Source organism: Ranitomeya variabilis, chromosome 1 (assembly GCF_051348905.1).
Source record: "Ranitomeya variabilis isolate aRanVar5 chromosome 1, aRanVar5.hap1, whole genome shotgun sequence".
Classification (NCBI taxonomy): Eukaryota; Metazoa; Chordata; class Amphibia; order Anura; family Dendrobatidae; genus Ranitomeya; species Ranitomeya variabilis.
The window spans coordinates 458,405,044-458,422,564 of NC_135232.1; the positions used below are offsets into that span (position 1 = coordinate 458,405,044).

The 17,521-nt window shown below is 37.6% G+C and overlaps 1 protein-coding gene across 5 annotated transcripts in view; it reads left to right on the top strand.

Moving 5' to 3' along the window:
• Positions 1 to 17,521, top strand: part of LOC143764603 (polyadenylate-binding protein 1-like) — a 76,072-nt gene that overhangs the window by 15,885 nt on the left and 42,666 nt on the right. For all 5 annotated transcript variants that reach the window (XR_013213233.1, XM_077250337.1, XM_077250346.1 and 2 more), the window contains exons 6-9: positions 287 to 381; positions 15,541 to 15,636; positions 15,944 to 16,216; positions 16,445 to 16,520. Coding sequence is in view for 4 of the 5 variants with exons in the window: in XM_077250337.1 (XP_077106452.1) it covers positions 287 to 381; positions 15,541 to 15,636; positions 15,944 to 16,216; positions 16,445 to 16,520 (540 nt within the window). In the remaining variant the exon portion in view is untranslated. The remainder of the gene's footprint in view (positions 1 to 286; positions 382 to 15,540; positions 15,637 to 15,943; positions 16,217 to 16,444; positions 16,521 to 17,521) is intronic.

Consider the following 17,521-nt stretch of genomic DNA (forward strand, 5'->3'; position numbering starts at 1 on the left):
GAATCGTGTAGCTACGAGAATCACGGTTATTTCAGAAGACCGTATTTTACTCTCTGCATTATTGCTCCACGTCCCGACCCATCAGCAGGTCTCATAACCTGAGGTAACCGCATCGCAGCCATTTATGATGTACGTTCTGGGCCAGGAGGCCTGCTGATGGGTCGGGACATCGAGCAATAACACAAAGAATAAAATATGGCCACAATACAGTCTTCTGAAGTCAGACTTATTTATGGGTTGTCCTAAAGCTTCCGAAACCTAAATTTGGGCAATACTCTCACTTTAGGGCCTACACGGAGCGTTAAAGTCATGACTGATCAAAATGGGACGTCCAAGGGATTCGGCTTTGTCAGCTTTGAGAAACAAGAGGACGCCTTAAAAGTGAGATGGAGACTTACGAAATATCTGGAGTCAGGATTGGTATCTCTTTTATTGTAGGCCGTCTAAGTTGCTGGAAGATGAGCAGCAATAATCATTTATCAGTCTGTAGACCACTCTCGTGAGACAGCATTCCCCTTTGTAGTGTTAGTTGGGATCTCAGGGCCTATACCCCTACGGCATTGTTTTACATTTTGGAGCAGAAATTGCCTATGTGCATTAGATTCTGGCGCAGCTGCCGACTTTTCTCAGGTGAAGCTACTTCAGTCGGTGGCTTTTTTTCCTATTTTTGCTCTGACATCTTCTCCCTTATATCTTCATTATGAGAGAATAAACATGTTACCTCTTTTAACTGCTCCAAGGTTTCCAAACCCTGAAGCACTGACAAGAAATAACAAAATACTGAACATGGGCAGAGTAATGGATTTTGAAGCTGCTGTGTATTATGTTAATTTTTTAAGAGTTTTTGAGACACTTTTTCAGATGAATTCCGCTCGGAATCCACTTGAAAAAGATGATGTATGCACATAGCCACTGAGCGGAAACTCTCTGAATCCTCCTGTGAGACTCAAAACTCCTCAAAAACTTGGTAGTTCCTGCTTCAAAAACTCAGCAAAAAGACTCAGTGTGCACATTCTCTAAGGATATGTGTCCACGTTCAGGTTTGCTTCAGGCTTTGGTCAGGATTTTATGCAAGTAAAATCCTGACCAAAACTGCACCTGAGGTCACTGGCAGGTCACCTGCGGTGTACCTGCGTGTTTTGCTCATTGTAGCAACATGCTGCGTTTTGAAAAAACGCACCACGCGTGCGTTTTCGCGGCAAAAACGCATGCGTTTTTTCCTGCATAGTGGAGACAGGATTTCATGAAATCCCCTCCACTATGCTGTAACATCTGGACGCTGCGTTTTTGACGCTGCGGAAAAACGCAGCGTCAAAAACGCAGCGTTTCCTGAACGTGGAAACATACCCTTAGGGGGTTTTACTTTTTCAGACATTCACTGAATACCCACAAAACAGGAGTCCCCGTGGGGAGTGGCGTGGCTGTGCGTGTGCTCAGCTATCTAAGGATGTGTACATGTGCAAACACCTCTTCATTCTGCACCTGGATGCGGTAGCCATCCACTGGCCATCCAGACAGGTTGGAGGTTGAGGGACCCCTTTTCTTGAGATCCGGTGCCACCTCTGGAACCTTATCTATCAGGCAGGGATAGCATCAGATGGTTACGCCATCAATGCCTAGGATGGGAATACCCCTCCTGGCCAGGATAATATAGGTTACAATCATTTTCCAAGGCAAGTAATGTGTTCAGAGTGTAGCGGCGCTATTGTAGATGCATAGATTAAGCAGCAAGTAAAGTCCTAAACCACATAGGGGAAATCCTAATAGTATAAAAAAGAGACAACACGTCATACTTGCGCTACAAGAAATGCATAAGTTGTACACCCGTACGGTAAGATGTTAATTACCTGATATGTGGAAGTGAACACTAAAAGATTGGAGTTAATTACGTGCGAGGGTGAGTATCAATCTGAACAAGGGTCTAGAGGCAAAGAGGAGGGATATGATTAGCAGGGCTAAAAAGTCAAAATAAATACATAAAAAAGTGTTTCTCAAGGATATGTTTTATAAATGTGGAGAGGTGGTGAGACCTGCAGTATAAAAAATAATTACTAAAGGAGAGAGAGCATGCCCCTTAACTCATAAAAAGTACAATTGCATATAAAAATGTCTAGGCCTTTGGTAAGAAGTCTTTTTAAATCCTGTGTAAACTGTTTTGAGGGATCGCCATCTAGTTTCCTATACGTCCTCGTATCATTAAGGAGGCGTTGTGATTCTCTGTCATAATGTGATTCATCCATAATGACAATACTCCCTCCTTTGTCAGCTGGGCTAATGACAATGTCGCCCCTTTGTTGTAAATCCCATATAGCCTCCCTTTCTTTTTTAGAGAGGTTGAATCTAAATTTTGAGCACTTTTTATCACTGGTTTTTTTAATGTCGTTGATTACGTTTTTCTGGAAAGCTGTGAATGCTTCAGGCTACGTTCACACTTTGCGGAATTCCCTGCGGATTTTTCCACTGCGGAATTGGGAAATCCGCAGTGCTAAACCGCAGTGGTTTAGCACTGCGGATTTTCCTGCGGTTTCTTCTGCAGATTCCGCTGCGGTTTCCAAACAGCACTTTCCTATTGGTGCTTGTAGGAAACCGCTGCGGAATCCGCAGAAAGAATTGACATGCAATTCTTTTTTTCCGCAGCGAAATCCGCGCGGCTTTTTGCGCGGAATTCCGCAGTGTGGGGACAGCGGATTTAGTTTTCCATAGTGTAACATTGTACTGTACCCTGCATGGAAAACTGCTGCGGATCTGCAGAGGCAAATCCGCTGCGGATCCGCAGCTAAATCCGCAAAGTGTGAACGTAGCCTCAGAGTATTCATTTAAGGGATTACATTTCGACTTGGGCCGTCAGTTGGTGTGTGTGTCCAGCTGTATATCATTGGAGTTAGTTGGAAGACTTCTGTCTGTAGGGGATTTTTTAAGAAAATGTTCTTTTATAGCTAACTTTCTAGCATGAATTGCTTGATGCCTATAAAGGTCTGAAATTTATTGAACTTAGTGGTCGGGGCAAATTTCAGCCCTTTCTGTAACAGGGAAACCTCATTATCCTTGAGTGGGTAATTACTTAAGTTGTAAATCCTTTGTATATCGTTATTTCTTTACAATTTTTCTATTTTTTTGGAGAATTTCCCCCCCTCAATCAAAGGATTGAATAACGAAATCGAACTGTTTGCATTTGATTGACACCTACACATGGAGCCATGGATATATAATGCCATCTGAACACAGGAGGAGCCTACCCTGATGAAGGAATCCGCGCTATTTCGAAACGCGTTGGTTGGTTTTGTGGCTCCTACAGTGTTCCGTACTTCTAACAGGGGCACCACGTGACTTGCGAGTCACATGGCCCGAACGTATCGCAGGTCCTGCCAGCTACAGCAAAGCACCGCGCACTGATCTTCCTATTATACAAGTGGCTGTCACCGGCCGGGACAGCGCGCTTAGGACATACTATACCAGACTCCGATTGAGGAATTGAAGATAAATATAAACGAAGTTCCGTTTTATCAGTGGCAAAGTTTCTGCCAGCACTTGTCTCAAGCTATACCAGCACCTTGGAACAGGTACTGTGATGTTTTAAGTTTAGTCTGCACGTCCAGTCACAAGGGTGTTCCACTATTTGTGGTTACATGTACATGCTCTCTCTCCTTTAGTAATTATTTTTTATATCTACAGGTCTCAAGTCACCACCTCTCCACATTTATAAAACAAATCCTTGAGAAACGCTTTTTTATGTATTTATTTTGACTTTTTAGCCCTACTAATCATATCCCTCCTCTTTGCCTCTAGACCCTTGTTCAGATTGATACGTAATTAACTCCAATCTTTTAGTGTTCACTTCCACATATCAGGTAATTAACATCTTACCGTATGGGTGTACAACTTATGCATTTCTTGTAGCGCAAGTATGACGTGTTGTCTCTTTTTTATACAATAATTTTCCAGTCTACAATAGTCAGGTGTACACCATGTGAACAAAGAACCAGGGGAAGATCAGCTCTCAGGGTGGGATGAAACCCTGTCCTTAGGAGATCAAAAAATGACAGTCCGTAGGAAATGGTGTCCTGATCCCTCAGGGTGAGAGATCTTGTTCTTGTGACCAAACGTATGGGAGTAAAGTAACTATTTTCCTACTTCTATAAGGCCGTGAATGAAATGAATGGTAAAGATGTGAATGGTAAGGCCATTTATGTTGGAAGAGCCGAGAAAAAGTTGAAAAGACAAGCAGTAGTAGTGTAGCAGAGGGAGCTCTCGTCAAACTCAATTTGACAGGTGGACACGCCCCTATCAAGCTGTATCAAAGTGTGTAACCCCTCCCCCCTGCCAGCTGGCCTCCTTGTCTTCTAACAGCAGCTGTGTGGCAGCTCCCCCTCCCTTTTTATATAATTTAATTTGTTAATAGAGTGAATATTATCTCCGTAATTGTTTTATATTAGAGTTTTATATCTATAGGGGATAACGCGCGCATTATGTATGCGGGCATGTTACAACATGAATATTATCCCCGTAATTGTTTTATATTAGAGTTTTATATTTATATATATGTATGCGGGCATGTTACAACATGAATATTATCCCCGGGGCATGTTACAACATGCCCCTGGGCATGTTACAACATGAGTGTTACCCCCGTAATTGATTTATATTAGAGTTTTATATTTATAGGTGGGGATTATAATGGGCGCATTATGTGTGCGACCATATTACAACAAGCGCAGGTATGAATCGTGGTGTTTTATACGTTTATAAAAAAAGCAAAAGACAGGGTATTGTAAAAGTAAAAGATATTTATTGTAAATAAACACAACTCAGAGACATTTCAACGATTCTTGCAGAGTATAAAAGCAGGTGCATTAAATAACACGTTGGCTATACAGCAACAAACGCCTTACAGAATAATGTGATTATTTATCCACTATAAGTTGTGGTTCATTATCACTGAACACATTCTAACTGCAGAAACACTGGCTGTCTAGTTAATGGCCACACAACTGCTTGCATTTAAGTATGGAATACGGTCTCCTACTTAATTACCCTAACAGCTGGGATCACCGTGCTTGGAAAATGACTGGATCACTGTGCATGGAAAATGACTGCGTATGATTCAAACCTGTGTTTGTGGGGCTCCCCGCAGCTGTTTCTCAGGTACCCCAAATAACGGGCGCAAGCAGAGGATGGCTAAAAATAGTTTACTGTGCGAAGTAAGGCGTGCTAGATTTCCCACTAGCCGAGAAAACACAGAATTTGCTAGCAGCTGTCACACAAAGCATCTGTCACCTTGAACGTCCTCTAAGAATTTAAACAACTAGTTAGATCAGTGAAGACAAGTGCAGTTTTGATTAAATTGATAATTGCAATTAGAACGCGGTAAATTTGAAAATGTTGACGAAATAATCGTGAGTGAAGACAAGTGCAGTTGGCCACTGCACATTTAGAGTGAAACAGCATATTTTTCAGCTTATAACGCAGTTTCTCATTTTCATGAGTTTTAAGAGGGCGTGTTATGTGTGATACGGGGGCTACATGCTCGTGTGGTTAATAGATAAAATACAGATATGATATGCCAATTCACCAACAGTGACCGGCTTACACATAACTCGACAATAATCAAGGGTAGATATACAATACAAGGCAATAGACTTTATTAAAGTATGTATCAGACAGGCGTGATATTTACTAAGGCAGCTGAAATGAATTTGCCTCTGTAATCAGAGCAGTGTATTTTATACACAGTGTTCACATATAGTGAATAGTGCTTCTATATGTATTTGTGCTGAGAGTGCATTCTGCAACCAGAGCAATACTGCTAACTATCAGTGTGAAACTTTCAGACAAGTACAGTATATTCTGGACATATTATGTATAATTATTAGTTAATTGTTCACTAAAACGATCATTTCTGACAGAACAATGTCAAATTTTGACAAAGACAATTCAATAATATAAAAATTCTTACAGAATATAAAAAGCAAAAACATTAAATATGTATGTACACATGCATGATTTAGCTTAAAAGACATATTATGTATAATTATTAGTTAATTTTTCACTAAAATGACACAAAATTGTGTTTTATAATACACCATGCTGTTTATTCATTATATGTTGTATTAAATAGAGTCTAACTATCACATTACATGTCTTGCTGTACCAGTATGTATCAGACTGCAATGGCACATCACACTGCTTGCTGTAGTGAATAGAGCTTCTATATGCAATTGTGCTGAGAGTGCAATCTGTTATCAGTGCAATACTGCTAACTATCAGTGTGAAACTTTCAGAGGACTGTGTTATGTGTGATAACTTACCGAAGCGGTAAAAGCAAAACACAGATGTAGAAGTGCAAAAATGACAGTCACTGTATGAGTTTTAATAGACTTTAATAAAGTATGTGTCAGACAGGCGTGATATTTACTAAGGCAGCTGAAATGAATTTGCCTCTGTAATCAGAGCAGTGTATTTTATACACAGTGTTCACATATAGTGAATAGTGCTTCTATATGTATTTGTGCTGAGAGTGCATTCTGCAACCAGAGCAGCGATACTGCTAGCTATCACTGTGAAACTTTCAGACAAGCACAGTATATTCTGGACATATTATGTATAATTATTAGTTAATTTTTTCACTAAAATTATAATCTCTGCCCGAACAGCGGATTAAACTTGAAAATTTTGACAAAAACTATCCTATATTAATGTGCGTATTTTTATTACACTCACCCCTGGTCATATTATGTATAATTATTAGTTAATTGTTCACTAAAATGATAATTTCTGCCCGAACAGCAGGTTAAACTTGAAAATTTTGACAAAAACTATCCTATATTATGGCTCGTATTTTTATTACACTCATCCCCAAATGAGCCATTGCTAATTTGATGACACAATTTTTAGCATTTCAACACTATACATTAACTAAATGCTAGAGCTTATGTTACAGTATTTTATCTGTTTATTTTATAGCATTTTATCTGTTTATTTTATAGCATATTAGATTTTCACATTATTTGTAGCTGTTTGTGCGGCTGCCTCTGTAAGCCGCATTTTTCTGCCGACAGGCCATAAAGATGTGACCGTAGCCGCAGCTCGCTGAGCGTTACCACCGGACTCACTTCTCTTTGGAGGCTTCTGAATGTACACTATTCCCACCCACGGACAGTTTTCATTTAAAAATATGAATATTATTGAATATAATGTATTACCTATGTTACAGTATTTTATTTTCCCGGTGTTACATTTGTTTTGCTGTCTGTTTTACCACTTCAATGCTATACATTAACTAAATGCTAGAGTTTCTGTAACAGAAACTAGGGACCAGTGTTTTGACAGGGTATAAAGCGGTTGTTTTATACATGACAGGTATATGAATATAAAAAGTAAAAATCATCACATGTACAATTAACATACACCATTACACTTCTTATAAAATAGAGTATATTATGTATATTCTGTGTTTCTGCCCGATTATTTGATTATTTGATTTATACCTCACTGTATGGGATTATTATGTATAGATATGAATATTACTGAATAGCCTCATATCTCCCCGGCCGTAATAGGCTCTAATGCTATAACATCCCACCTCTGCTTGCTGTCTCAGATCTCAACCACAGTAATAGAGTCTGGTGGTATAACCGGCCACCTTAGTTTCTGTAGGGGGAGCGGGGTGTGTTTCTACAGTATTATTCTGTTGTGAGCTTGAAGTCTGGGCACTATAACTGCTAACAGCTGCTAAGATTTTCTGTGGTGCAGATACAAGCACTCAACTTGCTAGCAGCTGTTAAAATGTATCTGTACTGACCACTAACTAGATGTCAGGTTGTGTGATATAGTTTAATTTGTTAATACAGTGAATATTATCCCAGTAATTGTTTTATATTAGATGTTTATATGATATATTAAGATTAGTCTTGCTTGACAAGCCAGTGTTCTGACATTTTCATAAACCTATAGCCCCAATAATATTTATTTGGACTGCAGATAATTAATTAAAAGCGCATAAAGCGTGTTAAATAGACAGTACACCAAAATCACAGCGAATCAAAATGTATTAAATTGATTACTGATACGCTTCCAACAAATTGATAATAATATCAAAAGTGTACCAACAATATTTATTCTCTTTTATTGACATCGGATATCGTAGCGCCTGTGCCGTCTATTTGCACACAATCATTTTGAAACCGTGTTTTGCTGACCTTAAACATTTTGTATAACAGATGTGTTTCTCCGGATTTTTCTAGCGCAGCTCGCTGAGCGTTACCACTGCACTCATTTCTCTTTGCGGCTTCTGAATGTACACTATTCTTACCCATAGACAGCTTTCCTTTAAAAAATACGAATATTATTGAATATAATGTTTTACATATGTCACAGTATTTTATTTTCCTGGTGTTACTTTAATAATAATAATGATAATAATAATAATAATAATCATACACCGCAAAATTGTGTCAATATTGAACGACTATGAAATTTTCCATAAAAATCTTCTTGGTTAACCCAAGACACGTAAGAAACAAATGCAGGACTTTTACAACCGCCACAGACACGTATATTATTCCATCATTCTTTAATTCAACATTATTTTATCACACATTAATTTCACAGATGTCTGTGCCATCTATTTGCACACAACCATTTTGAAGCCGTGTTTTGCAGACCTTAAACATTTGTATAACAGCTGTGTTTCTCATGATTTTTCTAGCGCAGCTCGCTGAGCGTTACCACTGCACTCATTTCTCTTTGCTGCTTCTGAATGTACACTATTCCCAACCATGGACAGTTTTCCTTTAAAAAATATGCGTATTATTGAATATAATGTTTTACATATGTTACAGTATTTTATTTTATTAATAGTTACTTTTAACTATTCTTTTAGAGTGCCTAGTAGATTTATATTCTTTGCCTGATATATTTCTACACAAAGCTTCAAACTATTTTGTAATTTATAATGTATCACAGTAGTTTCATATGAAGTTACATCTTAGGCCCCATTCAGACTATTGTAATATCTGTAGCTTAAAATAGAGCCAAATAGCTACTTTCAAATCCGGACATACACCACTGATTTTAATGGGGTCTAAGGGGGTTCTATCATGGTTTCCACATAATAGTTATGGAAAGAATAATGCTACAGAATTGGCCGCTCCGGTTATAAAACAAAAATGATGAAAATTATCCATGATGTTAATGTGAAAAAGGCTTATGCCGTGGGTTTATGGATCTCTACAATAAACACCATGTGTAGAAATTTGGCTCTAGAACTTGTTGGATTAGTGAATATAATAACGTTTGTCATATTTTATAACATGCAGCTAATGATTCCTGCTTTCAACTTGTATGTAACTGGATTAAAATAAAGAATAATGACCTAGCTGATTTGGGTGATATTGTAAAACCATTTATTGTTTCTACTACTTGGCAATTGTTACATTCAGTTATTTTTATTTATTTATTTATTTTTATTTTTATTTAGTTATTTATTTATTTATTTTTCCATGGAATTTGTTAGTCATTACAATTATTTTTGCTCCCAAGATAGGCTATTAGAGCCACCAAGCTACATAAGTGTGCAGGCTCCTGAATATTACAATTACAAAACATTCAAAGTTTGTTTCTCCACTTTTTGCAGATAATAAATCTTAATTTCTTTATAATCTGACTTTTAGTTATAGTTTGTCGCCGTTCTTTGGCGTTCTATGTATACCGTAAATTTTGCTTCCTTTCAGTGAATAATATAAGACAGATTATTTTTATTCAAAAAACATCTAACTTATGTATACTTTTAAAGCTTTGTTACATTTCTAACCGGTCTTCACCATGCTGTGTAACATAAATACATTTTTTGAATAAAAATAATCTGTCTTATATTATTCACTGAAAGGAAGCAAAATTTACGGTATACATAGAACGCCAAAGAACGGCGACAAACTATAACTAAAAGTCAGATTATAAAGAAATTAAGATTTATTATCTGCAAAAAGTGGAGAAACAAACTTTGAATGTTTTGTAATTGTAATATTCAGGAGCCTGCACACTTATGTAGCTTGGTGGCTCTAATAGCCTATCTTGGGAGCAAAAATAATTGTAATGACTAACAAATTCCATGGAAAAATAAATAAATAAATAAATAAATAAAAATAAAAATAAATAAATAAATAAAAATAACTGAATGTAACAATTGCCAAGTAGTAGAAACAATAAATGGTTTTACAATATCACCCAAATCAGCTAGGTCATTATTCTTTATTTTAATCCAGTTACATACAAGTTGAAAGCAGGAATCATTAGCTGCATGTTATAAAATATGACAAACGTTATTATATTCACTAATCCAACAAGTTCTAGAGCCAAATTTCTACACATGGTGTTTATTGTAGAGATCCATAAACCCACGGCATAAGCCTTTTTCACATTAACATCATGGATAATTTTCATCATTTTTGTTTTATAACCGGAGCGGCCAATTCTGTAGCATTATTCTTTCCATAACTATTATGTGGAAACCATGATAGAACCCCCTTAGACCCCATTAAAATCAGTGGTGTATGTCCGGATTTGAAAGTAGCTATTTGGCTCTATTTTAAGCTACAGATATTACAATAGTCTGAATGGGGCCTAAGATGTAACTTCATATGAAACTACTGTGATACATTATAAATTACAAAATAGTTTGAAGCTTTGTGTAGAAATATATCAGGCAAAGAATATAAATCTACTAGGCACTCTAAAAGAATAGTTAAAAGTAACTATTAATAAAATAAAATACTGTAACATATGTAAAACATTATATTCAATAATACGCATATTTTTTAAAGGAAAACTGTCCATGGTTGGGAATAGTGTACATTCAGAAGCAGCAAAGAGAAATGAGTGCAGTGGTAACGCTCAGCGAGCTGCGCTAGAAAAATCATGAGAAACACAGCTGTTATACAAATGTTTAAGGTCTGCAAAACACGGCTTCAAAATGGTTGTGTGCAAATAGATGGCACAGACATCTGTGAAATTAATGTGTGATAAAATAATGTTGAATTAAAGAATGATGGAATAATATACGTGTCTGTGGCGGTTGTAAAAGTCCTGCATTTGTTTCTTACGTGTCTTGGGTTAACCAAGAAGATTTTTATGGAAAATTTCATAGTCGTTCAATATTGACACAATTTTGCGGTGTATGATTATTATTATTATTATTATCATTATTATTATTAAAGTAACACCAGGAAAATAAAATACTGTGACATATGTAAAACATTATATTCAATAATATTCGTATTTTTTAAAGGAAAGCTGTCTATGGGTAAGAATAGTGTACATTCAGAAGCCGCAAAGAGAAATGAGTGCAGTGGTAACGCTCAGCGAGCTGCGCTAGAAAAATCCGGAGAAACACATCTGTTATACAAAATGTTTAAGGTCAGCAAAACACGGTTTCAAAATGATTGTGTGCAAATAGACGGCACAGGCGCTACGATATCCGATGTCAATAAAAGAGAATAAATATTGTTGGTACACTTTTGATATTATTATCAATTTGTTGGAAGCGTATCAGTAATCAATTTAATACATTTTGATTCGCTGTGATTTTGGTGTACTGTCTATTTAACACGCTTTATGCGCTTTTAATTAATTATCTGCAGTCCAAATAAATATTATTGGGGCTATAGGTTTATGAAAATGTCAGAACACTGGCTTGTCAAGCAAGACTAATCTTAATATATCATATAAACATCTAATATAAAACAATTACTGGGATAATATTCACTGTATTAACAAATTAAACTATATCACACAACCTGACATCTAGTTAGTGGTCAGTACAGATACATTTTAACAGCTGCTAGCAAGTTGAGTGCTTGTATCTGCACCACAGAAAATCTTAGCAGCTGTTAGCAGTTATAGTGCCCAGACTTCAAGCTCACAACAGAATAATACTGTAGAAACACACCCCGCTCCCCCTACAGAAACTAAGGTGGCCGGTTATACCACCAGACTCTATTACTGTGGTTGAGATCTGAGACAGCAAGCAGAGGTGGGATGTTATAGCATTAGAGCCTATTACGGCCGGGGAGATATGAGGCTATTCAGTAATATTCATATCTATACATAATAATCCCATACAGTGAGGTATAAATCAAATAATCAAATAATCGGGCAGAAACACAGAATATACATAATATACTCTATTTTATAAGAAGTGTAATGGTGTATGTTAATTGTACATGTGATGATTTTTACTTTTTATATTCATATACCTGTCATGTATAAAACAACCGCTTTATACCCTGTCAAAACACTGGTCCCTAGTTTCTGTTACAGAAACTCTAGCATTTAGTTAATGTATAGCATTGAAGTGGTAAAACAGACAGCAAAACAAATGTAACACCGGGAAAATAAAATACTGTAACATAGGTAATACATTATATTCAATAATATTCATATTTTTAAATGAAAACTGTCCGTGGGTGGGAATAGTGTACATTCAGAAGCCTCCAAAGAGAAGTGAGTCCGGTGGTAACGCTCAGCGAGCTGCGGCTACGGTCACATCTTTATGGCCTGTCGGCAGAAAAATGCGGCTTACAGAGGCAGCCGCACAAACAGCTACAAATAATGTGAAAATCTAATATGCTATAAAATAAACAGATAAAATGCTATAAAATAAACAGATAAATACTGTAACATAAGCTCTAGCATTTAGTTAATGTATAGTGTTGAAATGCTAAAAATTGTGTCATCAAATTAGCAATGGCTCATTTGGGGATGAGTGTAATAAAAATACGAGCCATAATATAGGATAGTTTATGTCAAAATTTTCAAGTTTAACCCGCTGTTCGGGCAGAAATTATCATTTTAGTGAACAATTAACTAATAATTATACATAATATGACCAGGGGTGAGTGTAATAAAAATACGCACATTAATATAGGATAGTTTTTGTCAAAATTTTCAAGTTTAATCCGCTGTTCGGGCAGAGATTATAATTTTAGTGAAAAAATTAACTAATAATTATACATAATATGTCCAGAATATACTGTGCTTGTCTGAAAGTTTCACAGTGATAGCTAGCAGTATCGCTGCTCTGGTTGCAGAATGCACTCTCAGCACAAATACATATAGAAGCACTATTCACTATATGTGAACACTGTGTATAAAATACACTGCTCTGATTACAGAGGCAAATTCATTTCAGCTGCCTTAGTAAATATCACGCCTGTCTGACACATACTTTATTAAAGTCTATTAAAACTCATACAGTGACTGTCATTTTTGCACTTCTACATCTGTGTTTTGCTTTTACCGCTTCGGTAAGTTATCACACATAACACAGTCCTCTGAAAGTTTCACACTGATAGTTAGCAGTATTGCACTGATAACAGATTGCACTCTCAGCACAATTGCATATAGAAGCTCTATTCACTACAGCAAGCAGTGTGATGTGCCATTGCAGTCTGATACATACTGGTACAGCAAGACATGTAATGTGATAGTTAGACTCTATTTAATACAACATATAATGAATAAACAGCATGGTGTATTATAAAACACAATTTTGTGTCATTTTAGTGAAAAATTAACTAATAATTATACATAATATGTCTTTTAAGCTAAATCATGCATGTGTACATACATATTTAATGTTTTTGCTTTTTATATTCTGTAAGAATTTTTATATTATTGAATTGTCTTTGTCAAAATTTGACATTGTTCTGTCAGAAATGATCGTTTTAGTGAACAATTAACTAATAATTATACATAATATGTCCAGAATATACTGTACTTGTCTGAAAGTTTCACACTGATAGTTAGCAGTATTGCTCTGGTTGCAGAATGCACTCTCAGCACAAATACATATAGAAGCACTATTCACTATATGTGAACACTGTGTATAAAATACACTGCTCTGATTACAGAGGCAAATTCATTTCAGCTGCCTTAGTAAATATCACGCCTGTCTGATACATACTTTAATAAAGTCTATTGCCTTGTATTGTATATCTACCCTTGATTATTGTCGAGTTATGTGTAAGCCGGTCACTGTTGGTGAATTGGCATATCATATCTGTATTTTATCTATTAACCACACGAGCATGTAGCCCCCGTATCACACATAACACGCCCTCTTAAAACTCATGAAAATGAGAAACTGCGTTATAAGCTGAAAAATATGCTGTTTCACTCTAAATGTGCAGTGGCCAACTGCACTTGTCTTCACTCACGATTATTTCGTCAACATTTTCAAATTTACCGCGTTCTAATTGCAATTATCAATTTAATCAAAACTGCACTTGTCTTCACTGATCTAACTAGTTGTTTAAATTCTTAGAGGACGTTCAAGGTGACAGATGCTTTGTGTGACAGCTGCTAGCAAATTCTGTGTTTTCTCGGCTAGTGGGAAATCTAGCACGCCTTACTTCGCACAGTAAACTATTTTTAGCCATCCTCTGCTTGCGCCCGTTATTTGGGGTACCTGAGAAACAGCTGCGGGGAGCCCCACAAACACAGGTTTGAATCATACGCAGTCATTTTCCATGCACAGTGATCCAGTCATTTTCCAAGCACGGTGATCCCAGCTGTTAGGGTAATTAAGTAGGAGACCGTATTCCATACTTAAATGCAAGCAGTTGTGTGGCCATTAACTAGACAGCCAGTGTTTCTGCAGTTAGAATGTGTTCAGTGATAATGAACCACAACTTATAGTGGATAAATAATCACATTATTCTGTAAGGCGTTTGTTGCTGTATAGCCAACGTGTTATTTAATGCACCTGCTTTTATACTCTGCAAGAATCGTTGAAATGTCTCTGAGTTGTGTTTATTTACAATAAATATCTTTTACTTTTACAATACCCTGTCTTTTGCTTTTTTTATAAACGTATAAAACACCACGATTCATACCTGCGCTTGTTGTAATATGGTCGCACACATAATGCGCCCATTATAATCCCCACCTATAAATATAAAACTCTAATATAAATCAATTACGGGGGTAACACTCATGTTGTAACATGCCCAGGGGCATGTTGTAACATGCCCCGGGGATAATATTCATGTTGTAACATGCCCGCATACATATATATAAATATAAAACTCTAATATAAAACAATTACGGGGATAATATTCATGTTGTAACATGCCCGCATACATAATGCGCGCGTTATCCCCTATAGATATAAAACTCTAATATAAAACAATTACGGAGATAACATTCACTCTATTAACAAATTAAATTATATAAAAAGGGAGGGGGAGCTGCCACACAGCTGCTGTTAGAAGACAAGGAGGCCAGCTGGCAGGGGGGAGGGGTTACACACTTTGATACAGCTTGATAGGGGCGTGTCCACCTGTCAAATTGAGTTTGACGAGAGCTCCCTCTGCTACACTACTACAAGCAGAGCTTAGGAAGACGTTCGAGGAAATAGAGCAAAAACGGATCACCAGATCCCAGGTATCCCAGGTGAGTGACTTCACTCCCTTTGTGTTTAATTTGTGTGAGGATTTGAAAAAAAATTCTACATTTTTAATAACTTTTTTCTTCTTCTAATTTTAGGGTGTCAATCTCTACATTAAAAATCTTGCAGATTGCATTGATGACCATCTACTGCATCAGTTGTTTTCCAGTTATGGCACCATCATCAGTGCTAAGGTGAGCTCAGCTTGTATCTGCTTCTTTCTTCTTTCTATCCTCATATTCATTTTCATCTACGTAACATAAAGGTTATACTTATGGCCAACATTAGACGTTTTCATCGATACATAGGAGAGGTGATAACTTGTGGATTGGTGGTGGTCTGACTGCTGGGACCCCATCGATCCTTTAGAAATAGAGTGATGAGTAGATGATAACTTTCAATGTCGGGAATGACCCTTTAACGTGAACCTTCTTAGGTGAGGGTGTACTATTTATTTGCCTATGTTTCATTGTAAGGATGGCAAGTGATCTAATATTTCAGGTCATGATGGAAGGTAGATGCAGCAAAGGGGTTGGTTTTGTCTGCTTCTCTGCCCCCGAGGAAGCAACCAAAGCGGTCACAGAGATGAACGGAAGGATTGTAGCCTCCAAGCCATTGCATGTCACCTTTGCACAGTGTAACAAGGATCGGCTATCTCCTCTAGCCAACCAGTTTATGCAGAAGATGGATCATATCCGAATTGTACCCAACCAAGTCATCAATACCTACCAACCACCACCACCTCCCAGCTTTATCATGCCATGTGCTTCACCAGTAAGTTTCCAGATAAAAGCAACCTACAGAAAGCTTTCTTACAGAAACAGTGCCATACTTGTTCTAAGGTTGTGGCTGGTCTTGCAGATCAGCTCCATTCGAGAGAATAGGGCTGAGTTACAAAACCACACTCGACCTGTGGAAAGATGGGAACTGTTACAGAAAGAAAGTAGCCATGTTTTTCTAACAATATACAATCCATTTATTACAACCTAAACTTGTTTTTAGGTCCAGAACCATGCAGGATACTATCATACAGGACCGATGCCGCAGGTTGTGCCAAGTCCTAGCTGTACACCACAAAGTATGTTCAGTGTATTGTGAGAATGGGGTTTAGTATGTATGCCGAGTGTCTTCTCCCGCTAAACCTTACTAGTGCACATCACAGTCTATACAGTGATATTACATAAACTCTGTGGTCTACTATACCAGTCCTCACCATTTTTAAGATTTGCCCTTGCCGTGGGGGCATGGTCTGCCAGCGATGTGAGAGGATGCATGCCCGGCCAGCTCTATGTGCAGATCCTTATACGATCCTCAGGCTGACCTTCTTTTCACCCTCTGGTCGGGTATACTTACTTGCTTAACCCTGGACACTGTAAACAGCCATTTCCCTGGCATGGAGCCTGCCATGAAGAAAGGGAACGTGCTCAAAGGCCAGGACTGCAATCTACAAGATAGGGGTCAACACGATTGTGGCAGAGAGTGCAAGCTGAGCGGGTGAGCACTAAAAGGAGGATGTGGCTAGTTTAGTAAGACTTGCAAGATCAGGAGGGGAAGAAACGGGATGACACGTTGAGAGGGATTCATCCAGACCCAAATTCCTTCTCCCACCTGCTTACTACAGATCAGCCTGAGTATGAACCAGATGAGAACCGGGGATTCCATGCTGTTTCTCCTACATGCCAACTATCAGCTACAGAGCCCAAGATATCATGCAAGCTATTGGGTGGGGGTTGTAGTAGCTCTCTTCCATCTCTGGTGCTGCAAGTAGGAGGAATTATGAAGAACATTTCAGTGGTCAGACAAGATATATGCAGTATCTCAGAGAGAACCACAGACCTCGAGGAGAGCGTTAATGAATTATAGGACATCCTACTTCCAATGAGGCTAGATTTGCAGCAACACACCAAGTTATCAGAGGCAAATCGCATCAACCAGGATGATTTGGAGAACCGCCCATGCAGGAACAATATCTGGATTGTTGGAGTCCCTTAAAAATCCTAAGGCGCAAAGACCACAGAATTCTTTGAAACCTGGCTAGTGATGGTGTGTGGGAAGGATACTCTTAGCCCCCTCTTTGCA